This window comes from Odontesthes bonariensis, chromosome 2 (assembly GCF_027942865.1).
Source record: "Odontesthes bonariensis isolate fOdoBon6 chromosome 2, fOdoBon6.hap1, whole genome shotgun sequence".
Classification (NCBI taxonomy): Eukaryota; Metazoa; Chordata; class Actinopteri; order Atheriniformes; family Atherinopsidae; genus Odontesthes; species Odontesthes bonariensis.
Window position 1 is genome coordinate 30454815 of NC_134507.1, and position 16305 is coordinate 30471119.

At 43.9% G+C, this 16305-nt stretch overlaps 1 protein-coding gene across 1 annotated transcript in view; it reads right to left on the reverse strand.

Annotated features, from left to right (window-relative positions):
• Positions 1-16305, reverse strand: part of kif20ba (kinesin family member 20Ba) — a 75995-nt gene that overhangs the window by 36800 nt on the left and 22890 nt on the right. Inside the window, exons 20-29 of the mRNA XM_075481236.1 lie at positions 13524-14617; positions 12066-12204; positions 11321-11443; positions 11142-11199; positions 9805-9930; positions 9497-9624; positions 8961-9116; positions 8709-8876; positions 6277-6405; positions 2571-2675 (exon numbers count right to left, since the gene is read on the reverse strand). Of these exons, the coding sequence (XP_075337351.1) occupies positions 2571-2675; positions 6277-6405; positions 8709-8876; positions 8961-9116; positions 9497-9624; positions 9805-9930; positions 11142-11199; positions 11321-11443; positions 12066-12204; positions 13524-14617 (2226 nt within the window). The remainder of the gene's footprint in view (positions 1-2570; positions 2676-6276; positions 6406-8708; positions 8877-8960; positions 9117-9496; positions 9625-9804; positions 9931-11141; positions 11200-11320; positions 11444-12065; positions 12205-13523; positions 14618-16305) is intronic.

The window sequence follows — 16305 nt, forward strand, 5'->3', positions numbered from 1 at the left end:
AAAAAAAAACACACAAACATTTTGGGTGGCTTTTGTGCCTTTAATGGATAGGAATGTTCAGAGACAGGAAGCATGCAGCAGAGAGAGGGGGAACAACACGCAGCACAGGGCCGTCTCGAACCAGTGGCAGCGAGGACTATAGCCTCTGTACATGGGGCGCCTGCTCAACCCACTACGCCACAGACCACCCCTGTTTTATTATTAATTTTATGATTGATTATTTTGTAAAAGTCTGTTGCTCACAGGCTTTTATTTTGTAAAAGTCTGTTGCTCACAAGCTTTTATTTTGTAAAAGTCTGTCGCTCACAGGCTTTTATTTTGTAAAAGTCTGTCGCTCACAGGCTTTTATTTTGTAAAAGTCTGTCGCTCACAGGCTTTTATTTTGTAAAAGTCTGTTGCTGTCTGCTGTGGAACTGGAAAAGAAAGTAATCGGCGGAGCTATACACTACTTTTGGATTCATTTTTGGATTTTGCGAACAAATGCGATTAATCAGGAAAATCATGTGATTAATTAGATTAAACATTTTAATTGTTGCCCAGCCCTAGTTTTCTTAAAATAAAGCACAAATGATTGCATTACAAGCAGTAATTCTGCTGCAGAGACAGTGGTGGTGCTCACAACAAGCCTTTTGTACAGAAAGACGAGAGGAAAGAAAAGATAAATGGAATTTATTTTCAGGGTTGGGGTTGAGTAGCGATGAATAACTTAGACATGTCGCTGTGGAGCTGCCTACGTCTGAAAATATGTCATTCAGTGAGCCGTTGCATCACATCCAGCTAAGAATAGAAGCAGCTCGTTCCTCCATCTTTGTCTCCACCCACAGCTTCACATCACGCTGCACTTGATGGACCTCGGAAGTGGGAAGTTGAACCTGTCGTTTCTCAGCTTTGTTATTAAACAGCAAACTTTCATCAGTACTCACATAGTTCCATCAGAGTAAGACAGAAATGACCTAAGGAAGCCCTGCCAGTGCTTCGTTGAACGTTCCATCACCCGAACAGAAAATCCAACTTCTTCTCTGTGTTCTCTTGCATTATTTTGCATCTTTTTCCAGCCTAAACTTGGCTTTACGGAGCCTGCATGTGACATGTGAACAGCCAGCTGGCCGTTACATCATTTTAACCAACGGAGCCGCTTTACCCTGAAGGACGAGAGGCAGCATTTCCTGACAGGATCACAACCAGATGTCCATAGAGAAGGAAATCGGAAGCGTTTAGGGCTGCGACGATTCGTCGACAAAAATTAATAGAAATAGTCGAAAATAAATTGCATTGTCCACTATTGTCGCCACACGTGTTTTTCCAACAGAGTGAGGCATCTTGCTTAATCACAATCTCTGCTGATCGTCGAACATGCACAACAGTGCCTCTGTCGAACACTTTAGCTACGCGTACCAAAATTTCTAAAGTTTGGGAGCATTTTAGCCTGGATACGGCCAATAACAAGATTACTTATTACTTATTACGACTCGGTCGCGATTATTGCATTATATTCGCAGTTGTACGCAAAATCCAAAAATGAATCCAAAAGTAGTGTATAGCTTTTAGCATTTAGCTTTATTTTAAATGTGCTGCCATATGAATGAAAGTGCCATAACATTTGTTGTGCAAACACACTTTTAACATCAGCATCTTTCTGTAGTTTTTATGTAGAAGCCTCGCTCCACTGTCTGTTTCCTTGAATGACTTGCTGCTATCAGTTGTGTGTTTTGCCTTTAAGTGATATTTTAGACTGGAACTACTACGTGAGAAGACAATTCAACTTGGCAGTGTTTACAGATGACTTTGGTTCTGTCGACTCCGCCGTCTGGAAGAACTTTAAAATGAAAATGGCCGAGTAAAAGTTCCGTACCCTTCTCCATGTTTGGTGGATCCGCCGATTACTTTCTTTTCCGGTTCCGCAGCAGACAGCAACAGACTTTTACAATAATAAAAGGCTGTGAGCAACAGACTTTTACAATAATAAAATAAATAATAAAACCTGCGTTAATGCACGATAAAATATTCATCGGCGTTAAATAAGTAACGAGTTAACTCGCCCAGCCCTAGTTTTTGCCAAGTTGAATAAAAGATGCATTTTTCTTTGAATTACCCATCTTTCTTGTGTTTATCATCATTTGACACATAATTAAAGCAACTTTATGCTAAATTTAAGAAAAAATGTATAATTATCCGATTAGTCGACTATTAAAATAGTCGTTAGTTGCAGCCCTAGTAAAGAACCTTTCCATCAGCTCGCCGTGCAGCTGCGTACTGGATGCCGTTTCACATGGTGCTTAAAGAGATTTTAAACTGTAGTTTATGTTCAACGTTATACCAGCAGTTACAGAAAAGAGGGGTGGAGAGGCGGAGCTTACTCCACCTACACACTTGAAATGAATAGAGGTGAAAAGAGGTGCCGGGAAAGGAAGACGTTGCATCAAGTCAAACATCTCAGAAACAAATCGTGTGAACTTGTAAAGATGTCTGCAGCCACAGGAATGTGCGACGGGACTTCAGACGCCGTCTGACAACCCAACAGGCGTAAAGACGGCAGTCGTTTCATTCTGAGCTGAAGCTCCCGTGCTCACCTGGCTGCTGACCGATGTTCTGGTGTTCCTCCTTTCCTGCTCGGCGTTAACGTCGTCACTCTCTGGTTTTCCAGCCAGCGCTGCAGGGCCCACGCTGCTCTCAGTCTGTAACACGAGAGGTGGGAATCAAAACGTGTCCAACCATCATACCTGTGAGCCAGGATGAGACGGCAACGAGCTCAGAAATCACGCCAACGTCCCCTTTGTCTCGGTAAAGAAGGGAAACAGAAAGCTTATCCAGACATCTGGGAGTGAAAGCAACAGACAAACAAACCGCCACTTCAGGTCAGAACATTCAGGAAGAAAAACAGAGTTTCTGAAGGACAAAACATACGCTGAAAGCATCCAGCAATCAGGGATTCCTTCAAATCCATGCAGAGGATTGTGATTCAGCTGGACGAAGGAGGGATAAAGACTCTCCCTCGTTTCATCTTTGGCCCAGACCACCCACACATTAGCCGCATTCGGACAGAGCAGTTCGAAGAACGCAGTTGTTTTTTTTTTCTTTTTTTTATATAACTGAATTTTATTTGACATATACATACATACACAAACTCAACAAACACAGAGGGGGTGTATATTCTATGCAGTTATACTTGCTTAAAGTTCTTTAAAAGTCCTTTCTCTCTTTTTTTCTTCCACTGACTAGATCTTTGTAAATTTCAGTCAGTGTTTTGCACCTGTACGTCATATTTCTGCTAATCCAATCCTCTTCTTCGCTCTATATGCCCTAACAAGCATTCTGCGTTAATATGAGTACTTTATAGGTGAGAAAAACAACCATACAAAAAGAAAAAGAAAGAACCTACTCTCCTGTAATTAATGAAAAATAAGAAAAACAAGAATAAAGAGGTAACTAGAGTCCCGGCATTGCCTGTACTAATAATCTTTTATCAAACATTTCTTTTTTCAGCTGGAGTCTTGCTGTGATTTTTTTCCATGATAAACACATTTTCTCTCCATTGCATTATGCTTGGAGGCTGTGGTTTCAACCAGGAAGCTGTTATAGTCTTCTTTGCTATCAGCAGCAGGATTCTCAGTACATATTTAGAGCTCTTATCTGTCACACTGTCAGGAATTATACCCAAAATGTAAAGTGCTGCTTCCAGATGGAGGTTAATGCCCATAATCTGTTTCATTTCCTTTTGAATATTCTTCCAAAAATCCTGTATTTTTGGGCAATCCCAGAATATATGAGTGGAGTCACCCACTGCTCCACACGCCCTCCAACATAAATCAGTTGTGTTGCTGTATTTCCATGTAATGAACGGAGTGTAAAAGTATAACTTAATTTTTTAATGCAGCTATTGCAGGATATCTGCAGCTCAGTGGATTTTTAAACCTGAATAAGCCCAGTCTGACTTGTAATTACCCTCCAAAGGTGTCCTTTCCTCTTGATTTTAACGTTCTTTTAGTTGTTTATAAATGTCTTAATGGTCTCGGGCCTTCTTATCTATCTGATCTGCTCTTAAATTATGAGCCCCTCGCGGACCCTGAGGTCCTCTGGTACCGGCCTTTTAGTTGTTCCTAAAGTTGGAACAAAAACTTATGGTGAGACTTTGTTCCACTCTTATGGACCCCGTCTGTGGAACAGCCTGCCAGAGAACCTCAGGGCTGCAGAGAATGTTGATGTTCTTAAAGAGAGGCTCAAGACCTACCTTTTTAGTTTAGCTTACAGCTGAATTTTATTTCATTTATTTATTTTTGCTTTGTTTTAGTTTACTTTCATCTATTCATCCATTATTTTAAATATTTATTTTTTAATTATTTTATTATGGGGTGGTGGGAGGTGGTATGTGTGCAGTGTGGTTGTCGGTGTGATGTTGTGTGTGTGAGTTTAAGCAGGAATTGATTTGATCATTGATTTTATTATGTAAAGCACTTTGTGCTGCTTTTTAGTATGAAAAGTGCTTTATAAATAAAGTTTGATTTGATTTAAAAGCTTGTTTTGGAGCTGTAAAGCTCAGCTGCAGACCAAGTAAAACCAACCTTTGCTTCTACTGTGACAGAAAACTTCTTTTAGAACTTCCGTTTAGGCATTTTTCACCTGATTCAAACCTCGAATGAATCGGCTTTAATCCATATATTACTGATGAATTACTTTGTTCATCTTTGTTTTTAGCATTTGATGCTGTTAGAACAGGGATTAAACCAACACTCCTCCTGTACAGGAAGCGTTGGCGAGCCTGGAGAAAGAGAGGAGGGAAAGAGAGGACACCCTCGCGGCAGAGAATAGCCGCATTCGGACAGAGCAGTTCTAAGAACGGTCCTCCTATAATTTCGTTCTAATAACTGCCCTTCTCCAGGGGAACTGTTTCAGTTTGCATTCCCACATGAGTCGGACGCTGATAGGAACTGATGCGGCGCAGCCGTCTGCGACAGCGACGTGTTACTTTAGCGCCACATTCAACAACAAAACAGAACAGAACAAAACCCGTAAAAGTAAGGAGAGAAGAAAAAAACACCACAAAGAAGCTAACATGGAGAGCGGGGAGGCCACCGTGTTCATGGTCTGCATGACGGTGATATTAATCATGGACGATCACATCGGGCGTCTAACATGGAGGCTGGAAGAGCTCACAGAGAGAGTCAGGAGACGAAGGACGGAGCGCAGGCCATACTTCTTGGTTTCATGAAGGAAGGAGAGCAGAGCGCCGCAGACAAAGGAGACCACGTGGAGGTTCAACTTATTAAACACGCCAAGGTTGTGTCCGTGTCGTATGAGGAAACATTTCAGCCTGACAGCATGACATGGGGCGGAGCTACCAACCACCAAACACCTCCGTCAGATGTGTTCCTACGGAAACCAGAACAGACCCAGCTGAGGAGGAGCTGAAATGGTTCCAGGAACTGGGGAAAAAACGGTTCCTGAGAAGGTTACAGGAACTGCAGAAGGTTCCTACAGTGGGAATGCAGCTATTGACACCTCAGTGGTTTCAGGGAAACCCCGAGAAGACCTGAGGACAATGTGTGAAAAATAAGTCCAGCCGCTGTTTTCTGGGTCACAGAAACGCTTCCTTGGAGATTTCCATCTAATCAGAAGACTCCCGTCCCACACAAACAGGAATAAATAAATAAATAAATGTACATCCCTCAGGCTGTCTCCTCAAACAGATTCTGCATTAACAGATTTAAATAAAAACCCTTCTGCTGCCTCGAATCGTGCAAACCTCACGCGTTTGTCAACTCGGGTGTATTGAACTGAATTGAGGGAGATTGGACCGAAGGCAAGTTTCGGTGCAATCTGTTGGTTTCCTTAGCCGGGAAATTGTTTTTGAATTGGCTCTATATGAATGAATTGGTTTATTTTATAAATAATTATGATTACAATGAATTCAATTCCAATTGGCTTGAATTGGACTTTATTATTTAAGTGCCTTGAGATGACATTTGTTGTATTTGGCGCTATATAAATAAAACTGAATTGAACTGAATTTAATCTCTGACTTAAGAACATTTTGCATCTGAGGAGCTGGCACACAAGGCTTGAAGGGTGAAAGAAAGCGCACGTGGCTTCAGGTCTGAAGGCAGGTGAGCGTTAACCTGCCCCAGTCTCAGAAACAGAAGAATTTAAAGGCTTCTCTGCTGCGTGAAAGATTGAAACCTAAATCTTTCACGCCACCTCTCAATGAACAGTGGATTGTTGGATTGTTATTCGACGCTAACATGATTGCTTTTGTGTGGGAGCGTTTCCTGTGGGACCGACCTGTGGAGCTGCAGTCTGCTGTTCGGCTGCTGAGGCCTGGAGTTGTTCCCTCAGCTGCAGGATCTCTGCCTCCCTCTCAGAGAGAGCAGCCTGCAGCTCTGCCTGGCTGCGAGCAGCATCTCCAACAACCTGCAACACACAGTTCAGAGACACGTTATGTCGACTGTCCACGACCGATCAGTCGGTGTTTCACTCACATCTCCGCAACACACAGCCGGGGGGACGAGTCTACATGAAAAGGTCTTCAAGTGCAGCACAATCCAACTACATGGTGATTCAAAGTGCTTTACAGAGACATTAAAACAGTAGAAATAAAAAGCATGATTTACATTTTAAACAAAAAAAAAGAAGGAAATAAGAACAATAGATAAAATCAGGAGATAAAATGTGATTAAGTTTTGAAACTCGAGCTTCAGATTTGGTGCTTTATTCAGACGCAGCTGAAAATAGGTGTGTCTTAAACACACTGAGTGTTTCAGCTGATCTGAGGCTTTCTGGGAGTTTGTTCCAGTTTGTTAATCAGAGACATCACAACCTAAATTAGTAATAAGTCAGTTAACTGGTCCCGCAGTAAATATTGTTCTAGGTTATTTTAAGAGGCGTCAGGACATACTGGGACAGATTGGGGGGGGGACACCTTGTAATCTTGGTATTTTTTCTGTATCACTTTGATTCTGCCATCTTCTTAAAAGACTCTTTCAGCCTCGGGCTAAATAACATTTTAAGGTTTTTCTAATACGTTGCCGTCCCATGAACATAAAAGATAAGTCAGAAGAACAAACAATTAGCTATAATATGAGGTGTCAGATGTATTGTAAACATGTAAACATATATATATATATATATATATATATATATATATACATACATACATACATACATACATACGTATATATATTTACAATATAATATATATTTCACAATATATTTCAACATTGTGAAAGGTGTATTTGTTGATAATAAAGCAGGACATCCTTCTCATGAGGCTTTCAGGAACTTATGTGTGAATAGTTTTGTGCTTTGGATTCACCCGCAGTGGAACTTCTCCTCATTTCATCAGCGGCTGCATAAAATTATCTGCTTCCCTCTTAAAAATCGACTCGATTCGGATTTTTTTTTTTTTTTTTTTTTTTAAATCAATATAGCACAGTAACGACTTCCTGCCAGCTGCCTTTCACGCCGTTCACGCCCAAGTCATTCAGAAGACGCCGTTTGGCCACAACATCACAACAGTTGCATCATTATTAAAGCACACGAGAGCTCACACATGCATGAACGGCGTCGCTCCAACCACCCGAGGAGGAAACGAGTGAAACTCAAAGTCTGTTCAGCGAATCCAGATGTGACAAACTCACACAGAAACCAATCAGTGGTCGGTTACGGGTGCCGTTCACAAACCGAGCCTCATCCCATCAGCCTGATTCAGTCTCCTCGTCTTCCTGCCTCTGACCCAGAAACCGCTCACAGCCAGATATATTTTCAAGGATGTCTCGTGTCGTAAAACGCACTCAGAGGAGAGCAGATGGAGTACTTCTGGCATCTGTGGCTTTTAATCAGCTGGACATGTTAATGCCACATTGTTAACGGAGTTAAAAATAAATGCACTTTATCACAAACGGATCGTATTTATCTCATTTATTTTGGGGGGGTTGGGTGCCTGGTTGAAGTGTGGAAGGTCTGAGGCTCTATAGCAGAGTTCACATGTTAGTAGTAGGACGGTCACGATCTGTCCTCGTGTGTCAGTCGTTTCGTTAACTTTAAAGGGATAGTTCGCCTCTTTTGACATGAAGCTGTATGACATCCCATATCAGCAACATTATTTATGAACATTTTCTTACCCCCAGCTGCGTCCTGTGAGCCGAGTTCCAGCCTCGTTTTGGTGTTGATGAAGGTAGTCCGGCTAGTTGGCTGGGGTTTAAAAAATAAAGCTTTTTGCTTCTCAAAACAATATGCGTTCAAAAGAGTAATACATTTGCATCACAAAATCGTTCTCCAGGAAAAAGTCAGACCTCACAATCTCTTGGCTCTATTTTCTCTCCCTTCGTATCACTGCGTGGTACGCTTTATTTTTTAAAGCCCAGCCAACTAGCCGGACCTGCTGATATTCGGCCTGTTGCTCAGCCACAGGTGTTAGACTCTGCCCGCCTGGGATCAGATGCACAACAGTCCCAGATGTGAACGCTGAACGTAATTAGGACTCGCTCGTTTTTTTATTTTTGTTTGTCAAGTTTGAACGGTCTTTGCTTAATGGAGCTTTTATATGACAAATATCTTATTTGACCATCTGTGAAAGCCTAATTCTGCAAATCACTGGAAGAATAACCCTGACCGAGGCGGGTGTCTCACTCTGACACGTCTCAACCTTTTCCTGTGGAGAGCAGCCACTTCTGCGGCTCCCAGGTCAGTCGCAGGACTTTCAGTGTTACACTGACCTCTGGTGGCGGCTGTGGGTGTTGCTGGCGCAGCTGCTGGATGAGTTTGTCTTTCTCCGCCTGGCTGGAGAGAAGCTTCTGCAGCTGGACCTCCAAAGCTGCCACCAGAGCGTCTCTCTCCTTCCTCCAGGTCTCCATGGACCGCTGATTCTCCTGAAGCTGCGACTCCTGACGAAAAGGAGGGAGCAGCCTGAGCAAACCATGAGAGAAACACATCACCTCTTTCTTTCTGCCCCCCCCCCCCCTTCTTACCAGCTGGCTCTGCAGCCGAGTGGAGCGCTCTCTGTCTTCTGCAAACTTCCTCATTTCCCGATTCCTCTTGTCCTCCGCCTCTTTGGCTTGGCCAATCAGAGAGAGCTTCTCTTCCATCCACTTCCTGCGTTCAGCTTGGTGTTTCTCAGTAAACTCCTGCACACAAAATGGTCACAGTCAGCAATAAAAAACAACTTTTGTGGTCAATAAAGATAAGTACTGCCCCGATTTAAAGAATAAAGAATCAAAAACAAGCGCTCCACAGGCCCTGCATGATGTCTGACATTGTGCGACCACGGATCACAACTTTAAACAGGAAATTTGAGCAAGAATCCATCAAATTTACCATCAAGTCCCCAAAAAACTGAACAAAACTGAACAGGAAGAAGTCCTGAGACAGAATCAGAATAAGAAACCACGGATATTTACAGGAATTAACCGCAAAAGCTGCAAATTAAAACGTTTGACGGCTGATGAAAATAAACCACAGCCTGTTATCAAAGTAAGAATCTCCACAGGCAGGAACTTGAAGTTACCTTCAAGCTTTCTTGGGCTTGAGAAGCTTGTTCCTTTGCCAGTTTGAGGTCATCTGATTGGCTGTCGCCGTGTTGCTGCGCACCGTTTCCACGGTCCTGCAGCAGCAGCCCTTTCAGTTTCTCCACCTCTGAAACAACATGGAGGACATTTGTTTCAGCAACTCGTATAGATCGTTCTGCTCTGCTCGATCTGCTTTTAATACTTTAAAGTTGCTTTAAAGGGAAAGAATAAGAGGATGAGTGACACACTCATGGTTCTTTCTGCTTTTTTACATAAGTTCCCTTTAGTTCTTCAGACTGTTTCTCACCACTGGAGAGCTCCTCCACGAGGGCGAGTTTCTCCTCCAGGACGAGCTCCATCTGCTCCTGGGTTTCCTCCTGCTCCGTCAGAGCCAGACGCATGTCCTCCATCACCCGCTGCCCGTCCTCCAGATCTGCAACCAGACATAGGAAGACAACAAGTTCTTTCAGCTTACTGTTCAGTTCTTTCAGCTTTCTGCTCGGTTCGTTCAGCTTTCGATTCGATTCTTTGGGCGTTCAGCTTTGTGTTCGAATCGTTCAGCTTTGTGTTCGATTCGTTCAGCTTTCTGTTCGAATCGTTCAGCTTTCTGTTCGAATCGTTCAGCTTTCTGTTCGAATCGTTCAGCTTTCTGTTCGATTCGTTCAGCTTTCTGTTCGATTCGTTCAGCTTTCTGTTCGAATCGTTCAGCTTTCTGTTCGAATCGTTCAGCTTTCTGTTCGATTCGTTCAGCTTTCTGTTCGAATCGTTCAGCTTTCTGTTCGAATCGTTCAGCTTTCTGTTCGAATCGTTCAGCTTTCTGTTCGAATCGTTCAGCTTTCTGTTCGATTCAAATGGGAAAAACAACAAATGGTTGGACAAATGATTTCACAGAAATGACTTGTGCTCATTCAAACACAAACAAACTCAATTCTAAATTCAAACTAAATGCTTTTTGGTGAATAAACCTGACTATGCAGAAATGAATGATTTGGTTTCAGGATTTCGGGGCCTGTCACTTAGCTATTTAGCTATAAGATACTAATCTATTTGACTTTGGGAAGATTTAAAACTATTTGATGTGGATGAATTGTCTCTAAATGTTGAAACTAATTTTTATGAAGGAGAGCTTTTTAGAGTTCTGGCTGATCATAAATTAGCATGAAAATAAACATCTAACTTACTTCACATCTAATTTACTGATCACTCTTACGTCTTATTGTGTTAAATTATGAGGAACCAACCTGTAAAAACAACTATTAACTGAAGTTTATCACAAAAATAAGCTATATTTTGGGCTACTGAGGCTAAAGCCTGATGTTATGGACGCAATGATCTGGTTTATCATAAAACAATGAAAGTTATGTCCAGAATTAAATCAAATTCAGTGTACGTTCTTTAACGTCGGAGAGCAAAGCGGAGACGTTTTTTTTTTTACTCATTTGCTGTGCAGAAAGTTTTAAAATAAGATGTACAGCATACCTGCTGTGGGGGTACATTTCAGAACAATGAGAACCTAAATCTAACCCGGCAAGTTGGCATGATTTTCAGCTGTTATTATAACTATGATTTAAAGGAGGACCGGGGCCGACTATATGTAGTCGCAACTATTAAATCTGTAATGAAACAGAGGTACAAATGTTTTACCTTTACAAGCCTTTTGGTAGAGCTGCAGAGTGTGGTCAGATTTGGTGCTGGACTGTTCCTGGTGAGAGGAGAGAAGGAATCGATGATCAGAACATAGAAATAAAGAGCGTCTGAGGGGAAGCTGTCGATCCGTTACTGACGTGCAACAAAACGAGCAAACTGAGCTAAAACCAAATCACCGTTTTGAGTTGCTGGATGCTTCGGTCTCTGTTGGCCACTTCAGACTGAAGCTGCTTCTTGGCTTTCTCCACGTCAGCCAACTTCTGCCTCAGAGCCTTCTCGTCCTCTCTCATGGCCGAAATCTTAAAAAAAAAAAAAAGAAGATGGAGTCACTGAGTCCTACGCATGAGAACTACCTGATTTCTTATTATGCAGTGAAGGAAAAAAGGTCAGTTTATCTGTACAGCACAATTCAACTACAAGGTGATTCAAAGTGCTTTACAGAGACATTAAAACAGTAGAAATAAAAAGCATGATTTACATTTTAAACAAAAAAAAAAGAAAGAAATAAGAACAACAGATAAAATCAGGAGTTAAAATGTGATTAAGTTTTGAAACTCGAGCTTCAGATCTGGAGCTTTATCCAAACGCAGCAGAAAATAGGTGTATCTTCAGCCTGGCCTTAAACATACTGAGTGTTTCAGCTGATCTGAGGCTTTCTGGGAGTTTGTTCCAGACATGTGGAGCATAGAAGCTGAATGCAGCTCCTCCAAGTCTGGTTCTGACTCTGGGAACTGATAGAAGACCGGATCCAGATGAGCTGAGGGGTCTGGAAGGTTCATACTGGGTCAGGAGGTCACTGATGTATTTTGGTCCTGGACCATTCAGAGCTTTATAGAGCAGCATCAGAACTTTAAAGTCTATCCTCTGATGGACAGGCAGAGGGAGCACAATGACAAAAACAGGGTCGTGCAGAGCGTTTACCTCCTTCTGGACCTGCTGGATCTGCTTCTTATAGTCGGCCAGTTTCTCTCGAAGGTCTGAAGAGTCGTCCTCCTTCCTCTGAAGATCGAGGCCGAGGCTCTTCAGCTTCTCAGAGTCCTGCTTGGCTTTTTCCTTCAGACTGCCAGAGTCAAACAAAATGAAACAGATCAACAGATATACAGATGTTCAGAGAAGATAATCCAGAGGAAATGTGCTACTTTATCTATCGGAATAAATAAAGAAGGGACACGACAACGCGATATAGACGGATTCCTGCCGTTTCCCTGATGGGGATGGGATGTATCAGGAGAAGATGAACTCATCTGACAGTGTTTTCATTATGGAACAAATGCTTTCCAGCCTTTAAAAAGTAATAATCATCAAGATTCTGGTGTCAAAAGGATTCATTTCAAAGCTCAAACCTCTAAATAAACGATGTGACTGTCAACAGATCTCTCACAGCACTGAGTGAAATAATAAGAAGAAGAACAACTAGAAAGCTGCAAGCAGCTGTATGCGGGACCGAGATGTGCGCACGTTGGGGCCCACACGCACGATACCCTCTGCGTACGTACGAGCACATAATAACCCCAATGCAGAGGGGTTTTTGAAAATTTCTAGGGGGCGCCACTGAGCCATTTTGCTCCGCCCACACACGATACCCTTTACATATGTACGAGGTCATCAGGGTGGACATGTGTGCCAAGTTTCATGACCTTGCGATGATGATAAGGCTTTCAAATCACACACCGTTCAGAGTTTGGAAATGTTTCTTCATGAATTTTTCCCGTCAAGTTTGGCGCTGTTACCATTAAATCTGTAGGACGAGTTCGATCATATGCAAGGTGTGGAATCGGGCAAAAATGGCACGAAAACTCACTTTCCATCCAAAATGGCCGCCTTCCTGTGGACGTGGCACCGTGACGGCATGAGACTTTTTTGTGCGTCTGGGCATGATGAATGAGTCTACTGAATTTTGTCGTCCCATGTGAAACTAACCCCAATGCGGGGACCATTTTTAAGCATTGTAGGGGGCGCTACAGAGTCAATGAGCGACTCCCAAATATATAAAGTTTAGATTCTTTCATGTCGTCGACTGAGCACATTTTGCAAAGAATAAGAAAGAAAGAAGAATCCTTACAGATACAATAGGGTCCTTGCAGTTTCCCTAATAAGGTGAATCTTCTTTTAAAGAAGCGTCTTTGAGGTGGTGAGTAAAAATTACTCATGAAGGTTTAAAGATTAGTTTCGGAATTTTGAACCACATCCATCACACAGTTCCTCAAACATAAAAAGGAAAAACGCAGCTAACTTTTAAAGGTGTTCTATACTCTGAACGGCAATTTGGTTCCGTTACTCGTGTTTACCGAGGATCAGAGGAGCTTTAGTTTGAAGACGGACAGAACCACATCAGAATCAGAAACACATCATCAGAACCTCATCAGAACCACAGCTCACCTGCTGATCTCCTCAGCCTTCTGCTCCAGCTCTGCGTCCTTCTGAGCGATGGCCTCATGGGCCACAGCGAGCAGCTCCCGGCGCCTCTCCGCCTCCCTGCGGCGGGCCTCTTGGGCCGCCTGGCGCTCCTCGTCCTCCCGTTGTTCCCGGGCTTCTTTTAGGCTCTCCTGCAGAGACGTGAGCTGTGCTTCGGTTTCCTGCAGCTTTTTCTGAAGCTCCGCCTCCTTCTGTGCAGAGGCCTTCTCCAGCTCTGCCAGCTTCTCCTCCGTCTCTCGTGTGGCCTCCATGCTGGAGAGCTTTGCTTTCAGGGAGGAGACTTCCCCCTGGAGGTCAGAGATCAGCCTCCTGAGATCCTCAGCCTCGGAGCTGGAGGAAACGGCCGCTCTGTTGAGCCTCTGCTCCTGCTCTCTGAGCTTTTCTTCCAGCTCTTCTACGACTTTACTGGAAGCTTCTTCACCCTCTCTCAGCTTCCGCTCCAACTCATCCAGCTTTTCTTCAGATGAAACGTCCTGTTCTCTCAGCTTCTCTCTGAGCTGCTGCTCCTGCTCCTCGGAGGCCTGCGTTTGCTCCTGCAGCTTCACTCTCAGCTTCTCCACTTCCTCCCTGGAAGCCTGTTTCTGACATTCCAGCTGGGATCGGAGTTCTTCCAGGGTTTGGTGCGACGCCTCTCCTTCCTGAAGCTTCTTTCTCAGCTCCTCAACTTGCTGTTTGGAGGCTGCTTCTGACCGGCCGGCCTCCTCAGTAAACTGTCGGAGCTGCTGCTCAGAGTCCAGCTGGTTGTGAGCCAGCTGCTGCTTCGTCTGCTCCAGCTGACGCTCCAGCTCCAGGATCCGCCTCCGCTTGCCGTCGCTTTCCTCCTTTTCCTCAGCCAGATTCCTCCGGAGCCCCGACACTTCTCCTCTTTGCTGATCTCTGACGTCTTCGGACGAAACCGCAAAGTTCTGCAGTTCCTGCTTCAGTCTCTGGACGTCCTGCGTCAGAGCGCTCGCCTCAGCAGATTTCTCCTGGACCTCCTTGGATCGCTCTTCCAGTTGTGCCCGAGCGGCTTGCAGCTGGATAAAAGTGCATTCTGCATTCTCCACCCTGCTGGTCACCTGTGAGAATGTTCACACCTTTCAGTCGGGTCATACAACACAGAGAGCATTCCATAAAACAAGAAATAAATCACTTAAAGGTGGGGTAGGGGTTCTTTTTCTGGAGCATCTTTTTACATATTGCTTGAAATACTCTTCACGGGGTTCATCCTGAATGGCAGCATAAAGTGAGAGCTCCCTCTCGAAAATAGTTATTTTGCCCCGTTAGACCGTCAAATATAGATTTTCAGATAATACTCGAACAGACAAGAGGGGCAAGAATGGGGAAGACGCGCACAAACAAAGAAAGCACAGCTGCGGAGCCTGCAAAGGACGAAAATACGGAGAACAGCTCACCTACACAGGCACAAGATGGCGGAGCTAATGCTAACATTCACCGAAATGACGCCGCAAGTTTAGCCAAAGTTTTGGAGGAAATTCGGGACTTCCGAAAAGACACAAAAGAACAATTAAACGACATTAAATCAGAAATCACCAACGTTAACCAGAAAATTGCGGAGGCTGGGGTGCGAATTGAAAAGGTGGAAGACCGTGTTCAAAACGTGGAGCATGTGATGAACAAGATGATAAAAGTCATGCATCAGCAAGAAAACAAGCTACTCGACCATGAAGGGAGATCCCGACGGGAGAATTTAAGGATTTACAATGTTCCCGAAGGAGCCGAGGGGTCGTCCATGATGCAGTTTGTGGAAAAACTATTGCGGGACACGCTGGAGATCCCCCAGACCATGGAGCTTGATATCGAGAGAGCGCACCGCGCGCTCGCGCCAAGACCCGCCGGAGACAGGGAAGACAAGCCGCGGTCAAATTCCTCCGCTACAGGACTAAAGAAGAGATTCTGCGCAAGGCTTGGGGAAAGAAGAAGGTCTTCCTGAATGGGAAAATAATATACTTTGACCAAGATTACGCCCCAGCAGTTCTGCAGAAGAGGAAGGAATATGCTGAGGCGAAGCGAGTGTTAAAGCAGAGAACTATCCGCTTTCAGACCCCGTTCCCGGCCAAACTACGAGTGTTTTACGAGGACGGGACGCGAATCCTGTATCAGACAGCGGAGGAGGCGACCAAAGACATGAAGGACAGAGGGCTGCCAGTCAGTGTGATTACACCGAGGGAGAGTCTGGCTGAACAGCTGTCCCGCTCCGCCTGGGAAACAGTGGGAGGACCGGGCCGGCGATGGACAGGTGAGGAGCGAGAGAAAAATATCAGGGAGAGACTCCAAGCCTTCGGAAGGCAGCCCTCACCCTCTCCAGAGGAATTATAAGTTTTGACTGACTTTTAAGGCGGTGCTATATTCATCTCAAGACATCTACATCTATACCCTTACCCCAACTAGGTGAGAATATATACAGACGAGGGATGCTTAAGCACACATTTTCTGTGTAATGAACAGAGACCTTTTTCCTTTTTTTTCCGAGTGCCATGGTGAGGGCCCTCAGCCCGCAGGTGGGAGAGGCTTTCCCTCACAGCTAGACGTTCTATCTAGCTTAGCCCAGGGTCATCTATTAGAGACCCCAGCCTTGGAATCACACCTTTTTTTCTTTCTTACTTATGTTCGTTGTTCTTGTTTGTTCAGGGAGTAGAGCTGTTATGTCTCATTTTGCTGATACACTTACAAATAAATACACATGGCTAGTGACAAAGTAAAATTTATTTCGTCCAATGTCAATGGGCTGTTGAATCCAATTCAA